Source organism: Xenia sp. Carnegie-2017, unplaced genomic scaffold, assembly GCF_021976095.1.
Source record: "Xenia sp. Carnegie-2017 unplaced genomic scaffold, XeniaSp_v1 HiC_scaffold_1, whole genome shotgun sequence".
Classification (NCBI taxonomy): Eukaryota; Metazoa; Cnidaria; class Anthozoa; order Malacalcyonacea; family Xeniidae; genus Xenia; species Xenia sp. Carnegie-2017.
This window is the reverse complement of record NW_025813402.1, coordinates 7,211,430-7,231,536: the sequence shown is the minus strand read 5'-3', so window position 1 is coordinate 7,231,536 and position 20,107 is coordinate 7,211,430. Positions and strand designations below refer to the sequence as shown.

At 35.0% G+C, this 20,107-nt stretch overlaps 3 protein-coding genes and 1 long non-coding RNA gene across 8 annotated transcripts; 2 read left to right on the top strand and 2 right to left on the bottom strand.

The window, feature by feature from the left end:
• Positions 1 to 374: 374 nt before the first annotated feature.
• On the bottom strand, positions 375 to 19,233 carry LOC124437287. Its single transcript, XR_006945634.1, has 4 exons — positions 19,223 to 19,233; positions 18,176 to 18,179; positions 12,602 to 12,610; positions 375 to 668 (listed from the first exon to the last, which is right to left on the bottom strand). It is a non-coding gene; the product is annotated as an uncharacterized LOC124437287 (long non-coding RNA).
• Positions 628 to 5,641, bottom strand: LOC124437184 (excitatory amino acid transporter-like). Its single transcript, XM_046987196.1, has 8 exons — positions 5,454 to 5,641; positions 4,937 to 5,389; positions 3,203 to 3,245; positions 2,467 to 2,819; positions 2,147 to 2,380; positions 1,670 to 1,864; positions 1,315 to 1,449; positions 628 to 1,015 (listed from the first exon to the last, which is right to left on the bottom strand). Exons 2-8 carry the CDS (start codon positions 5,374 to 5,376, stop codon positions 793 to 795), a joined length of 1,623 nt encoding a protein of 540 aa, XP_046843152.1. The 5' UTR covers positions 5,377 to 5,389; positions 5,454 to 5,641; the 3' UTR covers positions 628 to 792.
• Positions 6,902 to 17,141, top strand: LOC124437230 (tenascin-like). 5 transcript variants are annotated; one of them, XM_046987226.1, is made up of 5 exons: positions 6,920 to 7,049; positions 8,257 to 8,349; positions 9,583 to 9,675; positions 14,686 to 14,778; positions 15,952 to 17,141. In XM_046987226.1, the coding sequence occupies exon 5, from the start codon at positions 15,954 to 15,956 to the stop codon at positions 16,839 to 16,841; it is 888 nt and encodes a 295-aa protein (XP_046843182.1). In that variant the 5' UTR covers positions 6,920 to 7,049; positions 8,257 to 8,349; positions 9,583 to 9,675; positions 14,686 to 14,778; positions 15,952 to 15,953; the 3' UTR covers positions 16,842 to 17,141. The 5 variants fall into 5 exon arrangements, with proteins under 5 accessions (XP_046843209.1, XP_046843182.1, XP_046843196.1 ...); XM_046987240.1 differs by lacking the exon at positions 9,583 to 9,675; XM_046987233.1 differs by lacking the exons at positions 9,583 to 9,675; positions 14,686 to 14,778 and having other exon boundaries at positions 6,924 to 7,049.
• On the top strand, positions 17,629 to 19,113 carry LOC124437268. The gene is made up of 2 exons (XM_046987264.1): positions 17,629 to 18,451; positions 18,852 to 19,113. The coding sequence occupies exons 1-2, from the start codon at positions 18,125 to 18,127 to the stop codon at positions 18,870 to 18,872; spliced, it is 348 nt and encodes a 115-aa protein (XP_046843220.1). The 5' UTR covers positions 17,629 to 18,124; the 3' UTR covers positions 18,873 to 19,113.
• Positions 19,234 to 20,107: the final 874 nt, after the last annotated feature.

Here is a 20,107-nt window from a genome sequence, read left to right as displayed (position 1 = left end):
CGCTATAATTATTAAACTAATTAAACTAATGATATAATAATTATAACGAGAAATAGCTAATAATGATGAGCAAAATATAAGCAGCACTCTCCAGATTGCACGTTGTCAATGAAAATTCATTGAATTAAAAACATCTATTGTTTTCATTATTATTATTATTATTATTATTATTATTATTATTATTATTATTATTATTATTATTATTATTATTATTATTATTATTATTATTATTATTATTATTATTATTATTATTATTATTTATGCCTTTAATAGGTTGCTTTAGTTGTAATTAAACTTTAATTACAACTAAAGCAACCCTATTTAAAGGACATAAATTTTACAGTGCGGTGAAAATTCAAAATGGTAAATAGAGGTGAACAGAAAACTTAGTACTATTTATGACATAAATGTTGCATTTCTACAAAGAAGATCTAAATTACGGAGTCGCTATCGAGCAAATTGAAAGTAGTAAAATTGACTTTCGTTCAACTGTACACAGCACTGTTCTTGGCTTGCAATTTAGCTATGTTGGTATCTGATACAAAAGAACATTTTATCAGTATTATGGTGAGCATCAACCGACGTGGGCGTGCATCATTGTTTGGTAATATCAAGATCATGGTCATATCAATATCAAGAAATGGACTTAATGATACCATCGACTACATCTCTAAATACAAGTGAATTAAAAACTATATTACTTAAAACACAGAACAAATAAAAACATGATCAATCATAACAGTATTTGTGTAGGATTTACTATCGTATAACTTACGTATTACAAGATATGTATTAAAATTGTGTATCAGTTTTTGGATCAATTTTTCCGATCGAAGTGATACCAAACGCTTCTGAATCAAGGGGGGTAACACCATTCACGTTAGCAACATAGCCAGCAGATAAGTTATCTTCTGGATTGTAAGGAACTGATTTCATTTCGTGCCGGGAAAGATGCTCGACAATTCCTGCGCCAAATGAGTCTCCAAGCACATTGACAGTCGTTCGAATTCGATCACTACAGATAAGGTTCAAAAAAGATGAAAAACTCGGAAGTATGACCATTACTTATTATACATACACGTAATATTTGAACAGGATAAAAGTACTGCACTCAAGCTGCTCACTGCTCAAAGGGTGCAGGATGTAACTGAACAGGATGAAATTATTACATTCAAGGTACTACTTGATCAATGTGTTTTTCAATGAAGCATTGACTCTTGCCATGTAAAAAATGGTCAGTGCAAGCTTTGATGTCATTGGAAGACAAATTTATTAAGGTAAAATATGATAAAGTTACATTGGATGCTAACTTACAGGAACCAATCAACTGCAACGATGAGACTGACATCCCTTACAGGTAAACCAACAGCTTGAAGGACAATAAGCATAGTAACAAGGCCTGCTTGAGGCACTCCCGCTGCACCAACGGATGCTGCTGTGGCTGTAATGCTAGAAAAGTCGATAATAAAACATAAGCTATAAATACAGCTTCTTTGAATGTTGTATTTGGTTGGCTTTAATGGACTTGGCCATCGTAAGGGATGGTGCGTATGCATGTATCATAGTAAGGAGATGATATGTTTGTAGGTAGCATGGTAAATGTATATACCATCGTTTGGCGATGTATGCATGCATATCATTTGAGTGACAAATTGACCTCAAAGCTTACCATGTAATAATTATCTCTCCAAATGATAGATCAATATCATTTAACTGTGCAATGAATATAGCAGCCACGGCTTCGTATAATGCAGTTCCATCCATATTGACTGTTGCACCAATAGGAAGAACGAATCTCGAAACACGTTGGTCGATATGGTTGTTTTCTTCAAGACATTTGATCGTTACTGGCAATGTCGCCGAGCTAATAGACAAAAATAAATTCATACATTCCAAAAAAACCTTAACCGAGATAATTTTACTATTTCATATGTTGATGGAAATATGCACATTAATTCTTAATATACATTCATATATGAGTGCAGTTAAGTATCGACATAAACATACACGAACGACGGTTATTATATTTGTGTATGTGCCTGACATAATTGATGAAAAGTCAGCAACTAGTGAACATCTTTAGCCAAATCTTCCACAATCTTTTTGACATAAAACATATTGAATTTTTGTTCGCAACTTTTCATACCTCGAACTTGTTCCAAAGGCAGTCAAAAGAGCAGCTCGGAGTCCATAAATGAACTTGAAAGGATTTTTACGCGTGAAGATGAAATATCCCAACGGCAACACAATAAGAGCATGTATCAATAGACCTGATATAACTGTTGCCATGTAAAGACCAAGCTTTGCAAGAATGTCGCCGATGCTTTCCATTGAGGCTACCTTTCCAGCAATCAAACTGCAAATCCCGATAGGAGAATACCTAAGAAAAAGTGGACTTACTGTAAATATAGGTATAGGGAAATATGACAGATCCAATGATGCTCAAAGCAATCCACTTTCCCGCACCAAATAATCAACGTCACCAGTTTCATGACAATTTCAAGTAGAATGGTGAAAAAAACCGTCATTGGTCTTCCTGATTCACCCATGTGGCTAAGTACGGCGCCAAATGCCACGGAAAAGCAAACTATACCAAGAATGTTCATTTTTGAAGACAATCGTTGGCCATCGTAAACAAACTTCGTCTTTTTCTTGATGATCTTTACTTCCTTGAATTTCTCCATCGTATGCACACTCCAAGGGTTTATTGTGTTTTTGGAAAGAAAAACAGACATGTTTTTTGGATCCATCATGATGTCCTTTACTGACTGGTTTACAAAATAAATTCTTTCGTCAACTTCTTTGTATTTTGTTTCAACCTATGAGACAGCAAAGTTTATCTTTAAAACCGCAGAGAATTGAAATGGCAAAGATTATCTTTACAACCAAGAGATTTAAAATGGCTAAGAACGTTTGACATAGTGCACAGTGAGTGTAACAACATGTTTAGCTCAAGTGCATCTCGAAGTAGAAAACTCATTCTCAGTACCTATTAGGCAACCATAATACGTAAATCACAAGAGCAGCAATTGCTATATATAAACATGGTTATATTACTTTTCATAACAAATGAGTGTGTCAGGCTGCTGATAAATGAATCAAGTTCATTTTCTCCATCAGCACCAGTAAATGTTTCACAATACGGAGAAGATAGACTCTTCATCTGCTACGACAATTTACTATTTTAATATTATTCACTTACAGAGACTGATGCTGCTGCAACCAGGTTGTCGGGAAAGCAGTTTCTGAAATATTAACATAGTTCTGTTTGTACTGTGATGTATATTTGAATGAAGAATATGGGCAAGAGGGAAACATACGAACACTTGGATAGTTTTAGGATATGCATGGCTATTGTGAACGCATATTTACAGCTATATCCTTGATTGATGGGTTTAGTAAGTGAAGCAACATGGATAGCAGAGCATTTTTGCATTCCGGGAGGTATTACCAACCATGCAAATAAAGGGTTTGAGTGCAATTGAGTGGCTTGTTGGAAAACTCAAATGGATGCAAAATTATTAGGGAGGTTATAGCCTTATAGGCTTATAGCAGCAATAACCCCCCTGCCTCGCCGTTCCTAGAATAGTTGAACATGTTGGTAAGGCCACAGTGACCTAAAGCTGGAAGACCACCCGCAAAAATATCATTGACCAAAAATAGCACATCATCAATAATTTAGTTGATTTTATTGCGTTTTAAAAGTGAAAATTGCTGATGGAGTAGAAACACATGTTTGGTTTCCTGGGTTATTTTCATTTTATTTCTTGTGTGTAAATTAACAAGATTACTCAGGAAACGCATTCAAGCGTGTAGTTTTGACACTGTAAATGTAGCTGAAGATTACACACATCAATATTCATCGTGTTAAATAAAAGAAGTATGAAAGAATGAAAGATCACGTTGAATTAAAATCAAATTGCTAAAGATAAGCTTTGCAATTTACAGTGTTTTAGTAGTAAAATTTTAGTTGCTAACCGAGACGATCAAATTACTCTAAATTGACTCTGTGCAAATGTAATACGAATTATGTAATTAAGAGATCATCCATTAGGTTTTCTGTGACACCATTTACATAACGATGTTTTAAAGGAAAAAATAAAAGTGATTTTTGGTATCCATGCTGCACATGATTTTGTTTTGTCTGCGCATAATTCCTTGTGCATAAACAATTCCTTTTGGCTTTCCACCTAAGAGAATCAATTTGTGCTTTGTATTAGATAAAATTTACATATTTAGCATATAAATTACAACTGCCATAGAATTAGAGCATTTATTTGAAAAGGACTGCTGGTTTTGCTTTCAACGTAAGCTGTATTCGTGCAGCTTTCTGCTTTACTACGACCATCGATGAAAAGAGTTTAATTATTCCTTTGAAAATTCCTAACCAATGGCATTGTTATGAACGTATTTTAATTTGAAATAAGCGGGCTTTATTTGTCTTCTGCTATGCAAATATTTCGACAAAATTATCATTTCTCTTATTTTATTTGTTGTTTTCCATCGAATGAACTCTTATAAGTGTAAAAATATAAAAAACCTGCGTTATATTAAACTTGCGCATTGCAAATAAAAACCATTTTTTTAAATTTGTGTTGCACGTAAAGTAAATAAGAATATAAACAAGTGAATTGCGCATAAGTAAAAATGACAAACGTGAATGCCGTGTTATCCGAGGTTCCGTTAATATTTCCAGTTGGATTGCCGTTAAACAATAAACAATGTTACAACAACCCAGTATCTAATAACTACTTTTAAGAACGTCTTTAAGCCACGTACATACAATGCCATAGATTTGCGCAGTTGCATGAAAAAGTAGTTGTGCCTGACAAACAATTTGATCCTGAAAACGAACGACAAAGTTTAAGGTTATCAATTTACGGCTGGCGTAAACAAATATCAACAAGAGATATAAGGCTGACGCGTACGAGCTTACCTTATGAGGTCAAGCAACGAATCGACCGGTTGTACGTGTTTCGACTCTGTTCCTTTTTTCTCGCCTTTACCTTCCCCTGGTTTAATGCTGACGACTAAAATAATACCCAAAATGACTGCAAGTATCGTTGTCGTAAGATAATAAAGCAGAGCTCGTCGTCCAAGCTTTCCCGCAGCCTTCGCTTCGAGAACGGCGAGGGCGACGATCAAACTCGAAACGATTAACGGAAGAATAATCATTTTCAACATGCGCATGAGAATTTCCCCAGGAAATGAAATATACATGATGATCTCTTTGGAATTGGAGCTCTTCTGCACGGGATCGTTTACCAAAGCACCGATCAAGAACCCCAATAGAACTCCAAGGACAATAAAGAATAACAACAAATCTTTTTTCACGCACGATCCAACAGCGCGAAGATATTTTACGAACGACGCCATTTCCTTCAGCTTGCTAAATGCGATAAGGAAATAAGATGACCACAAAATAAAAGCAAAATGTTAGGAAAACATTGAACCTTTGCCCGCTGCGTCACCACAGATGACGAATGATGGACTCCGTCCGTCTGCTAAACAACATATATTTGAAAACAAACGAATTCATCAATCAAATGCTCAATTACAATAATCCAATATTGTTGTCATGGTTAGCTAAAGATTATCCACTCTTCAATAAACTATTGTTGTATATGAATAAGATACTGTCAAATAAATGTGGCTTTTTTAAATTCTACTTTCATATTTACTGATTTCGCTGATTTCAATAATATCACATGCCGTACAGCAGTTGGCCCGCAAGCTTTAGCCCTGCTATGTAAAATTAAGAAAAATAAATTATTCATTTTTTTAGATATTTGTTGTTGCTTTGAGTAAAACACTCAGTACACGTGATTTCAATTTCGTTCGTTACATGTAAGGTCAATGACGCGCCAGGCTCTTAAGATATTTGGCTCCTAACCGCTTCTTCATAAGTTTGGCCCCCTTATATACATGTTGGGTACTTCAAAGATATATGAGCTCCTAAGTGGTACAAACTTTGAAGAAACAACCTGAAAGCAGTGGCTTCGCCAGCACGATAAATAAGGAGGATTTTATTCATATATGCATGTTTTTTAAGTTCCTTCAAAATCAATTGTTTCTCAGGGATCAAAACATGAATATATGAATAATGTCTCACTTGCTGGTGACGTAATTGCCTAAAGGAGTTGACCACACAAAAACTTTTCAAATTAGGCAAATTCGCAAAGGGGGGGTATGCTTGGAAATGTGCTATGGCCCACAAAACAGAGGTGGGGCTTCTGGAATATAGTTACGACTAGCTGTCCTTAACAATGGCTGAATTGTTTAAGCTAAAGTCAGGAACATGAATTTACCTAGAGCGTACTTTTGCCTTTTGGCGGTAATTATTACAATCTTTTACAGTTTCTGCTTTGCTGTCAAGTACAATCTTGCAAAGCTTTTTTGACTGCTATGCGCGTTGTACATTTTTGTTTATTGATACTGCCATGTTCTTAGCAAATGTACGGAAGATTCTCTAAAGCAAATTTATGACGTACTCACGACTCACGAGTTGACGAACTAATCAAATTTTCATGCAATTCATGATGTTAAGTATGGCACTGAATTGTCTACTTCATATAAATTCTCACAACTTGATAGTTCCCTTTTGATGTTTTCTTGGAATATATACTTGCATGTTTACGATAATGTGTATACTATATCCTGCACGGAAATTGAAAGAATCGGATGTATTTGTCTGTACTCTACCACCTTTGTTTAGTCATTTTATTTTAACTAAGGATTTAGAAAATGAAACATTTTAATTTAAAAGAATTTAGCCATAAATATGAATGGAAAAAACACTGACACACAGGATAGTCGTCGTTGGAACTGAAATGTTACAAATTTAAATCATGATGTAAGGAACTAGGCGTATTTGTATTTAGATCACGAGACGGCCATATAGTATTTCATTAAGCTCTGCGAAAACTAAACGGCCAATCAAATTCTTTCCGTTGCAGACGAATTCAAAGCGTGCTCATTGCTGAAAGCCTTCAAATAACGAAAGGTTGTCGAGAAGAAACTATCCAAAGACGGTCATCAAGAAATTTTAGGTAAGCCATTTGAAATGAACATCAGAGTAGAGTCAAGGCGCATTGCATGAGTAGCGCGCAATCACCATATCATCGAAGTTAATGTTTAGTGGGCAATGCCTCGCTACTAGAGCGGCAAAATATCAAAGCTTGTAGTAACGACGAGCCACTTATACGTTAGTTTTGTAAAGGTATTTTTCTTGCTGATTCTTTTCTTATATTTATATGTAATGCACTCATAAACTGTTTTCTTTTATACGGAAACAAACTGTATAAACTTAAGTTGAAGATTTTGTGATATGAGCTATCGTTGGGGAAGAGGAACTTTTACAAACAAATGTTAAGGATGAAATGCTCCATGATGCAGGAGAACTACTGTGTTCTAAAATATAAGATATTAATTTGTAACGTAATATAAAGGTTCTTCAGCGAATTTTTCTGTTGGTCTGATTGATGTGGCAAACTAGGATGTGCTATACTCATCACCATTATTCAGCTAATTCATGAATGAAACTTATTCTTAGGGCTCAAAATGAGAGCTTAATGAAAATATTTGACATTTATCTGTATGGCAAAACACATCATTATCCGGTTCAGGGAATTCTCCAATATTGACCAATGCGTCATACTATAAATCAATTTTTGTCATTTGAATGAAAGACATACACATAACCGCAAGTTTTATATTTTGATGCTGTTAATAATTTTGCAGTTTTTCATGAGATAGACTTACTTAAGGCAATATGTGAATTATTTTGAAATGCGTAAATATGTAAATTTTCAAATTTATTATATACTTACGAGTTGACGAGCTAATCAAATTCTCATGCAACTCATGATGTTAAGTATGGCACTGAATTGTCTTTTTCATATAAATTCTCAGAACTTGATAGTTCCTTTTTGATGTTTTCTTGGAATATATATTTGCATGTTTCCGATAATGTGTATACTATATCCTGTACGGAAATTGAAAGAATCGGATGTATTTGTCTGTACTCTACCACGTTCGTTTTATGTTTAGTCACTTCAATTTCAGCTAAGGATTTAGAAAAGGATACATTTTTAATTTAAAAGAATTTCGCCATAGTTATGAATGGAAAAAACACTAAGACACAGGGTATTTCCCGTTGGAACTGGAATGTTACAAATTTAAATCACGAGATGGTCATATGGTATTTCATTGAGCCCTGCGAAAACTAATCGGCCAATCAAATTCTTTCCGTTGCAGACGAATTCAAAGCGTGCTCATTGCTGAAAGCCTTCAAATAACGAAAAGTTGTCGAGAAGAAACTATCCAAAGACGGTCATCAAGAAATTTTAGGTAAGCCATTTGAAATGAACATCAGAGTAGAGTCAAGGCGCATTGCATGAGTAGCGCGCAGTTACCATATCATCGCAGTTAATGTTTTGTGGGCAATGCCTCGCTACTAGAGCGGCATAATATCAAAGCTTGTAGTAAGGACGAGTCCACTTATACGTTAGTTTTGTAGAGGTATTTTTCTTGCTGATTCTTTTCTTATATTTATATGTAATACACTCATAAACTGTTTTCTTTTATTCGGAAACAAACTGTATAAATTCAAGTTGAAGATTTTGTGATATGAGCTATCGTTAGGGAAGAGGAACTTTTACAAATGTTAAGGATGAAATACTCCATGATGCAGGAGAACTGTGTTCTAAAATATAAGATATTAATTTGTAACGTAATATAAAGGTTCTTCAGCGAATTTTTCTGTTGGTCTGATGGGTATGGCAAACTAGGATGTGCTACACTCATCACCATTATTCAGCTAATTCATAAATGAAACTTATTCTTAGGGCTCAAAATGAGAGCTTAATGAAAATATTTGACATTTATCTGTATGGCAAAACACATCATTATCCGGTTCAGGGAATTCTCCAATATTGACCAATGCGTCATACTATAAATCAATTTTTGTCATTTGAATGAAAGACATACACATAACCACAAGTTTCATATTTTGATGCTGTTAATAATTTTGCAGTTTTTCATGAGATAGACTTACTTAAGGCAATATGTGAATTATTTTGAAATGCGAAATATGTAAATTTTCAAATTTATTATACTTACGAGTTGACGAGCTAATCAAATTCTCATGCAACTCATGATGTTAAGTATGGCACTGAATTGTCTACTTCATATAAATTCTCACAACTTGATAGTTCCTTTTGATGTTTTCTTGGAATATATATTTGCATGTTTCCGATAATGTGTATACTATATCCTGCACGGAAATTGAAAGAATCGGATGTATTTGTTTGTACTCTACCACGTTCGTTTTATGTTTAGTCACTTCATTTTCAGCTAAGGATTTAGAAAAGGAACATTTTCATTTAGAAGAATTTAGCCATAATTATAAATGGAAAAAAAACACACACACACTGGGTACTCCCCGTTTGAACTGGAATGCTACAAATTCAAATCATGATGTAAGGAACTAGGCGTATTTGTATTTAGATCACGAGACGGTCATATAGTATTTCATTAAGCTCTGCGAAAACTAAACGGCCAATCAAATTCTTTCCGTTGCAGACGAATTCAAAGCGTGCTCATTGCTGAAAGCCCTCAAATAACGAAAAATTGTCGAGAAGAAATTATCCAAAGGCGGTCATCAAGAAATTTTAGGTAAGCCAGTTGAAATGAATACCAGAGTAGAGTCAAGGCGCATTGCATGAGTAGCGCGCAGTTACCATATCATCGCAGTTAATGTTTTGTGGGCAGTGCCTCGCTTGTAGAGCGGCATAATATCAAAGCTTGTGGTAACGACGAGTCCACGTATACGTTAGTTTTGCAAAGGTATTTTTCTTGCTGATTCTTTTCTTATATTTATATGTAATATACTCATAAACTGTTTTCTTTTATACGGAAACAAACTGTATAATTTAAGTTGAAGATTTTGTGATATGGACTATCGTTGGGGAAGAGGAACTACAACAAACAAATGTTAAGGATGAAATGCTCCATGATGCAGGAGAACTGTGTTCTAAAATATAAGATATTAATTAGTAACGTAACATAAAGGTTCTTCAGCGAATTATTCTGTTGGTCTGATGGGTGTGGCAACCTAGGATGTGCTACACTCATCACCATTATTCAGCTAATTCATAAATGAAACTTAGCCTTAGGGCTGAAAATGAGAGTTTAATAAAATATTTGAAGCAATATGTTAAGTATTTTGAAATGCAGTGACCTGAAAACAGAACCGGTTGTACCGGTAATGTAACGAGTAATGAGTCAAATTCAGCTGCGTAAACAAAAAATTTGGCAAACATCACATGAATAAATACCCAACTATCTTAGGGATTTTTCTTACTGTACTTTCTATAGTCACACGCTTTGTGTATGCATTATAGAAAACAGCATTTTTCTCTATAATATTGACATGCCGAAGGGGAAGCGATGTCAAAGTAAATGATTTCACTTTCCAGAGACATTTCGTTCATTCAAATAAACATTGACTTACATTGCGTTAAAACAAAACATAAGTGGTCACTATAAATTTTGACTTTATTTCGCGACACTTGCAAAGTCGGAATTTTTAGGGACATCCCCTTTGTGACACATTTCCGTATGGTATAACTATTGCTTATGCTTACGCAAAATTCTTCCTATAAATTGGGAATGTGTTCCAAGAAGAGTGACTTGCGCATGCGAATTTATTTCAGTTCATTCACTGCAAAATCAATTGATCTTCTAAGAAAAGAACGGTAATGTCCTGACATTTACTTAGCGGGATTAAAACTATGTGCTGGCTACGCCATTGTAGAACAAGGGCAAGCAAAATAATTTGACAGCGTTTTCTCCATTTTAGAAATGAAGATTAACCAAGTTTGCTTGATTTTGAGCATAATTGTCATATGTTATGCAAGAAACATTGGAAAAATACAGCTGCATAAAGAATGCGATATTGATTTTGATTGCGTATGTAATGCAACAGCACCGTATCAGTCATGCTCGCAGTTGTGTGATCCAGTATATTGTTTTGAAAATGTTAACATGACCTGTGTGGCGAAAGAAAATTGCACACAAAACTGTGAAACAGGACTATGCTTCATGACCTGTCATGCTAACAGGTATTGTGAACAAAACGCAATCGAGAATGGTGCAAAAGAAATGAAGTGTTCTTCCGCGACACGATTATGCAAACAATATAGTGAAGGAGACTCTAAGAAAATGCTATGTGAAGCAGATAAATGTGACCAGAATTGTGACAGTGGTAGTTGTACTATGAACTGCACTGACTCGGTCAGTTTCTGTTCTCAAAAGTGTACAACTAAGACGCGTTGTGTTCTAGACTGTCAAGCTAAAACTGCATTCAAGAATGTAGTGGTTCTGGAAATTGTATCATCGTCAATCGTAATAAGACTAAAAACTTCAGTGAAGAGTCTAGTGGTTCTGGAAATCGCACCATCGTTAATCCAGGTCAAACTAACAACTGCACTCAAGGATGTAGTGGTTCTGGAAATTGTACCATCGTTAATCGGGGTCAAGCTAAAAACTGCACTCAAGAATGTAGTGGTTCTGGAAATTGCACCATCGTTGATCTGTGTCCAGAAAATTTAGCTTCCATTAACTCATATGAATTATGTTTAGCTATTTCAGTAATTAGTTTTGTTTTGTGCCTAGTGGCTTTCTGACATTTCTTTAATTCAATTTTACTTGTGTGTTTGTGAATGTACACATGTCGAGTCACTGTGATTTTGAAAAATCATGAATTAATACAGTAGAACTCCAATAACTCGAACTTCCTCAAATTGAAGTCACCGCTCACTTGAATTGAATTGAAAATCTCGTGTCTTTGATGGCACATAAGAGACCTAGATTATGAGACCTAGATTATAAGAGACCTAGATTAAGAGACCTCTTTAATGACCTAGATTATGAGTTATATAAAATTACTGATCTTTGAAAGTATTTTATCACACTTGAACTGTCTTTAGGTTGCTATTTTGTAGCTCAGAATTGTAAATAAATAGTAAAACTGCTAACTTTGTATTCACTATACAAAATTGAACAGCACTTTCACTAATTTAACCTCTCCATTCTCAAACATATTTTGCGTGTCTCCTTAAGAGTTTGGAGTTATTTGAGGGTATCTACTGTATGTATATGTATGAGATCTCGGTCATGACTTTCCTTCTACTAGAAAGCAATTTGGCATTCTCAGTATTGAAGTAAAACTACAATAAAATTTGCTTTGGTGCTTTTGCTCGAGACTCTGACATGAATCTTTAGCACAGAATCGTCTGAGCATAGCACTGATCTCACAGATTAAATAATGGACAGTATTTTTTTAGAATCGATGATAACCGTTAGTAAGTTATGTTTAGTTTATTTCTCTTCATTTAACTTTGTAGATATGATAACATATTTAAATGTCTGCATAAATATACCAACTTGATCTATAAAGATGATTGATTTCAATTTCGTTAACAAGTTACTGGTAACATCAATGACGCGCCAGGCTGTTAAAAGTATTTGGTCTCTCCATAAGTTTGACCCCCTTATATGAATGTTGCGTACTTCAACGATATGAGCTCCTAAAGGGTACGTACTTTGCCTTTAGGTGGTAATTATCACAATCTTTTACTCCTGCTTGCTGTCTTTCATAGTTTTTGCTATGTTGTCAAGTAAAATCTTGCAAACTGTTTTGACTGTCATACGCGTTGGTTTTGTTTATTGTACGGATGTATTTGTCTGTTAGAAATGGTCACTTCATTTTCAGCAAAGAAATTTAGAAAAAGAAAGATTTTTAACATAGAAGAATCACGCCATAATCATGTATGAAAAAGTAAGGAAGGGACACTGAGTATAGTCAGTATAGTCAGAGCATAGGAGACATAAAGTAGGGTCACTCCATTGAATTCTTTTGTGCCACTCATACATCTCATTGCGCATGTGATTATCATAGTTCCAGTCAGTCAATTTCATTTTCTGGCGAATAGGAATGATGAAATGGCTAACAGTAGCCAGTAGTCTAATTAAATATACACAAGCAAGTTACATAGAAAGTGGTTCTACTTTATATTCCCTAAACTGTGGTATAGTCCCCGTAGGAACTGGGAAATTACCAAATTACATCATGATGTAAGGATAGTATGTTTGTACATAGATCACGAGACGGTCACACAGTATTTCATTAATCTCAACGAAAGGAAGAGAGCCAATCAAATTTCTATCCGAAAGTCACATATAGAATTACATTTAATCTCTACAAAAGCAAGACAGGCCAAATTTTTCTCAATTGTAGTCAAATTAAAAGCGTGTTCATTTCTCAAGGACTGTCAAGCCGTTCAAACTGTCAATAACGAAACTGACGAAACATTATTAGGGGAAAAACCATCCAAAGATGGTCATTAAGGAATTTTAGGTATACCATTTGTATATTTTACACTAGATCAGAGTCAAGGCAAAACGAGTAATAGCACACAATTGTTTTATGGGCAACGGTCGCTTGTAGAGTAGCATAATATTATTTTTAAAGTACATTTGTAGTGAAGATGTGTCCTTATAGGTCAGCTTTGGAAAAGTATTTTTCTTGCTGATTTTTTTAATATATATTTGTTTGTAATTTATCAATAAACTATTTTATTTTATACGAACAGACTGTATAAGTTTAAGTAGAAGATTTTGTGATATGGGCTATCGTTGGGGAAGAGGAAATTTTACAAACAAATGTTAAGGATGAAATACTCCATGATGCAGGAGAACTGTGTTCTAAAATATAAGATATTAATTAGTAACGTAACATAAAGGCTCTTCAGCGAATTTTTCTGTTGGTCTGATTGATGTGGCAACCTAGGATGTGCTATACTCATCACCATTATTCAGCTAATTCATGAATGAAACTTATCCTTAGGGCTGAAAATGAGAGCTTAATGAAAACATTTGAGATTTATCTGTATGGCAAAACACATCATTATCCAGTTCAGGGAATTCCCCAATATTGACCAATGCGTCATACTATAAATCAATTTTTGTCATTTGAATGAAAGACATACACATAACCGCAAGTTTTATATTTTAGTGCTGTTAATAATTTTGCAGTTTTTTATAAGATAGACTTATTTAAGGCAATATGTGAATTATTTTGAAATGCGTAAATATGTAAATTTTCAAATTTATTATACTCACAAGTTGACGAGCTAATCAAATTCTATAATTTCGTAAAAGCACTATTGCCAATACATTTAATATAAACTGCCATGTTTAAGTATGGCACTGAATTGTCTACTTCATATAAATTCTCACAACTTGATAGTTCCCTTTTTGATGTTTTCTTGGAATATATATTTGCATGTTTCCGATAATGTGTATACTATATCCTGCACGGAAATTGAAAGAATCGGATGTATTTATCTGTACTCTACCACGTTTGTTTTATGTTTAGTCACTTCATTTTCAGCTAAGGATTTAGAAAAGGGAACATTTTTCATTTAGAAGAATTTAGCCATAATTATAAATGGAAAAAAAACACATACACACAGGGTAGTCCCCGTTTGAACTGGAATGCTACGAATTCAAATCATGATGTAAGGAACTAGGCGTATTTGTATTTAGATCACGAGACGGTCATATTGTATTTCATTAAGCTCTGCGAAAACTAAACAGCCAATCAAACTCTTTCCGTTGCAGACGAATTCAAAGCGTGCTCATTGCTGAAAGCCCTCAAATAACGAAAAGTTGTCGAGAAGAAACTATCCAAAGATGGTCATCAAGAAATTTTAGGTAAGCCAGTTGAAATGAACACCAGAGTAGAGTCAAGGCGCATTGCATGAGTAGCGCGCAATCACCATATCATCGCAGTTAATGTTTAGTGGGCAATGCCTCGCTTGTAGAGCGGCATAATATCAAAGCTTGTGGTAACGACGAGTCCACTTATACGTTAGTTTTACAAAAGTATTTTTCTTGCTGATTCTTTTCTTATATTTATATGTAATATACTCATAAACTGTTTTCTTTTATACGGAAACAAACTGTATAATTTAAGTTGAAGATTTTGTGATATGGACTATCGTTGGGGAAGAGGAACTTTTACAAACAAATGTTAAGGATGAAATGCTCCATGATGCAGGAGAACTGTGTTCTAAAATATAAGATATTAATTAGTAACGTAACATAAAGGTTCTTCAGCGAATTATTCTGTTGGTCTGATTGGTGTGGCAACCTAGGATGTGCTACACTCATCACCATTATTCAGCTAATTCATAAATGAAACTTAACCTTAGGGCTGAAAATGAGAGCTTAATAAAAATGTTTGAAGCAATATGTTAAGTATTTTGAAATGCAGCGACCTGAAAACAGAACCGGTTGTACCGGTAATGTAAAAGGTAATGAGTCAAATTCAGCTGCGTAAACAAAAAATTTGGCAAACATCACATGAATAAATACCCAACTCTCTTAGGGATTTTTCTTACTGTACTTTCTATAGTCACACGCTTTGTGTATGCATTATAGAAAACAGCATTTTCTCTATAATATTGACACGAAGGGGAAGCGATGTCAAAGTAAATGATTTCACTTTCCAGAGACATTTAGTTCATTCAAATAAACATTGACTTACATCGCGTGAAAACAAAACATAAGTGGTCACTATAAATTTTGACTTTATTTCGCGACACTTGCAAAGTCGAACATTTTATAGGGACACCCCCTTTGTGACACATTTCCGTTTGCTTAGGCTAACGCAAAATTCTTCCTATAAATTGGGAATGTGTTCCAAGAAGAGTGACTAGCGCATGCGAATTTATTTCAGTTCATTCACTGCAAAATCAATTGATCTTCTAAGAAAAGAACGGTAATGTCCTGACATTTACTTAGCGGGATTAAAACTATGTGCTGGCTACGCCATTGTAGAACAAGGGCAAGCAAAATAATTTGACAGCGTTTTCTCCATTTTAGAAATGAAGATTAACCAAGTTTTCTTGATTTTGAGCATAATTGTCATGTGTTATGCAGGAAACATTGGAAAAATACAGCTTCATAAAGAATGCGATATTGATTTTGATTGCGTATGTAATGCAACAGCACCGTATCAGTCATGCTCGCAGTTGTGTGAGCCAGTAAATTGTTTTGAAAATGTTAACATGACCTGTGTGGCGAAAGAAAATTGCACACAAAACTGTGAAACGGGACTATGCTTCATGACCTGTCATGCTAACAAGTATTGTGAACAAAACGCAATCGAGAATGGTGCAAAAGAAATGAAGTGTTCTTCCGCGACACGATTATGCAAACAATATAGTGAAGGAGACTCTAAGAAAATGCTATGTGAAGCAGATAAATGTGACCAGAATTGTGACAGTGGTAGTTGTACTATGAACTGCACTGACTCGGTCAGTTTCTGTTCTCAAAAGTGTACAACTAAAACGCGCTGTGTTCTAGACTGTCAAGCTAAAAACTGCATTCAAGAATGTAGTGGTTCTGGAAATTGTATCTTCGTCAATCGTAATAAGACTAAAAACTGCAGTGAAGAACCTAGTGGTTCTGGAAATCGCACCATCGTTAATCCAGGTCAAACTAAAAACTGCACTCAAGAATGTAGTGGTTCTGGAAATTGTACCATCGTTAATCGGGGTCAAACTAAAAATTGCACTCAAGAATGTAGTGGTTCTGGAAATTGTACCATCGTTAATCTGGGTCAAACTAAAAACTGCACTCAAGAATGTAGTGGTTCTGGAAATTGTACCATCGTTGATCTGGGTCCAGAAAATTTAGCTTCCATTAACTCGCATGAATTATGTTTAGCTATTTCAGTAATTAGTTTTGTTTTGTGCCTAGTGGCTTTGTGACATTTCTTTAATTCAATTTTACTTGTGTGTTTGTGCATGTACACATGTAGAGTCACTGTGATTTTAAAAATCACGAATTAATACAGTAGAACTCCAATAACTCGAACTTCATCAAATTGAAGTCACCGCTCACTCGAATTAAATTGAAAATCTCGTGTCTTTGATGGCACATTTAGTCCATTTCACGATCTGGAAACGCCAAAGTGTAAACTTTTAAGGGTTAAAATTTGAAAGTCAAAAGTGTAAATTTATTTAAACTACATTAAATTATTAAATTATACATGCAATATAGTTTCAAAAGTTCATAGTGAACAATTTGCCTTAACTGCCTATTAAATTTGATAGTAATGACCTAGATTATGAATTATATAAAACTACTGATCTTCAGTGGCGTAGCTAGCGGTCTGGCTGGTCGGGCCCAGCCCGACCAAATATTTTCCCAAAAATGAAAAATTTGTTTTCTTTAAAATTGGATTTGCGAAAATTTTAAATTCTGCGACTCTTTTTAGAATAATCCACAGTCTATTAGTGTAATATTTGTCAAATTGCGTCGTTATTAGCAAAATTATCATATTTTTAAACGTTACTTAGCAACAATGACTAGTGCATTTCTAGTGCCAGGCATTACGCAGTTTAGTCGGGCTCTGAAAATTCAGCCCGACCAAACAGTAAAATCTATAGTGGGATTATCTGCAATCTGATTGGTTGACAGCAACGGAGCAAACTCAAATGCCGCTGTTTCGCAACATCTAGTCGGGCTCTGAAAATTCAGCCCGACCAAATAGTAAAATCTATAGTGGGAATATCTGTAATCTGATTGGTTGAGAGTAGCTGTGAACACACTCAAACGTTTAACAACATCTCATTTTCAAAAGCGTGACTTGAATTTTGATCTTTCGAAATATACGTTCGGAAATCGTGATAACTTACATTACAATGGCTTCGGCTAATGAAATCGATATAACAAGTGAACTACAAAAGAAACCCTTTTCTGTTCGACAATCAGGCGAGCAAAATATACTCGTAAAGCAGCGGCCAATTCCAAATTTACAAGCGACTGCAGGCATTTGAAGCTTTCAGGAAAGTTGGTACTCGAAGAAAGATTGGTTTTGTGGTAGCTCAGAAAAGAATGCATTGTTCTGTTGGCCTTGTCTTTTATTTTGCCCTGGATCGTCATCTTCATGGACTTAGACGGGATTCAAAAACATGAAGAATTTCCTATCCGATTGTAAGAAGCATGAGAAGGCAAAATCGCACATGGGCGCCTTGAAAGTTTTGCCAAGATGGATTCTGTTTTTGAAAGGCGATTACATGGAAGGCTTGCTGAAACCCACCTTGCTGGGGAAGGGCGGTTTACTGGAGTCTCTCCTGATATTCAGAATGATTTGATTGATTGTCTTGATAAGATAATAAAGGATGAGATTTTAAAGGAAATATATTGCTGCACTTTCATAACTCTACAGGTTGATGAGGCAACTGATGTTTCTACCAAAGAACTATTCAGTGTAATTGTTCGAATGGACAAAGGGGAAAGTGTCATTGAAAGACAGCTTGGGTTTGTTGATGTTAGTTGTGATAGGACTGCAACTGCTATATCATCAGTAGTTAAGGTAAGTTAAGTCAATACAATAATGTGAAAGAGAAATTTATTGGACAGACTTATGATGGTGCATCTGTTATGTCTGGTCATCTCAATAGTGTTCAAGCTCAAGTTCAGCAGGATTATCCTTATGCTCAATTTGTTCACTGTGCTGCCCATAGACTAAATCTAGTATTATGTCAAGCTGCATCCTCCATCTCACCTGTTAAGATTTTCTTTGTTAATATTAGTGCTTTCTGCACCTTTACTAGCAATTCCCAAAAGAAAAGCTTTACTATCATCCCATAGGCTTGAGTTTCCTAGTCCTGGTGACACAAGATGGTATTATAGGGCTCATGTCATCAATGTCTTGCATTCTAACTATGAGAAACTGATAGACATATTTGAAAATCTTACTGATAATCCAATAGGTTGGGATGATGAAACGTTAAGTAAGGTTACTGGTTTACTTGGCTACCTTAATGGCTTCTTGTTTTGTTTCTTGGTACATGTTTTCCAGAGAATTCTTGAGCAGTCATCCATACTTTATTCTATCTTGCAAGACAAGGACACTGTTGAATAAATGGGACCACCAGTAACCAGGTATGACCAACGGCATAATTACAAACAAATGTATTTTTTAATTCTTGACACAATTGTGACTATGCTTACTGAGCGATTTCAGGATATGGAGCGTTTTAGATTTTGACCTTGTTTACCCTAGGGTGTTTAAGATTGGAAAGGTGAAGTGCCCTCAGAAAAGATTAATCTTCTAAAGGAGGTTTATGGTGATATGTTTGACATACCAATGCTAGTTAGCCAACTTTGTTTTATTTACAGAGATAAAGACTTTCACTGTGATTCATGCGATGAATTATTGAAATATATCTTTCAGTTCCATTATCAATGTAGTATTCCAGAAATTGTAAAACTGTTAAAGATAAATGGGGTTTTGTCAATTACAAGTGCTTCAGTTGAGAGGTCATTTTATTGTTTGAAGAGGGTAAAAAATTATCTTAGAAATACTATGAGCCAAGGACGTTTTAGTTCTCTTTGCAGGATTTCCATTCACAAAGACATACTGTCAGAGAAAGAAGACGCCAACACATTGCATCATGAGGTTGTAAAGAAGTTCATTGAAAACCACGAAGACTTGCTTTCTTATACAAATAGGTATACATATATGGCTGATAGCAAGCTGATGATGTCTTACGTCCATGGCATGTGAGAATTTTTCCGGGAACTTTTTAATGCAGTCAATGATGATTGTCATTTCAGCACGACAATTTCATCACATCTTTTGATAGTTGTTGATGACAAATCTGAGCCTTTTTCGGTTCTTTTGTCAAAGTTTCTTTACAAGATGTACATAGGTATCTATTTATGTATGTAGTGTTGAGAAAATAAATCTCATATCTGCAACTATTTTTGAATTGTTTCTCTGCTTTACTATAAGATCCTTCGGCAATTTAAATTAACCAAAATGGTTCTATTTCCTGCATGAATATCACGCATTTTCTTTCTAAGATAGCCGTTTCCGACTCGCTCGGTTATCGCTCGGCGCCAACCATGGTGGCGCCTCGTGAGCCCGACCAAATGTTTTCTGCTAGCTACGCCACTGCTGATCTTTGAAAGTATTTGATCACACTTGAACTGTCTTTAGGTTGCTATTTTGTAGCTCAGAATT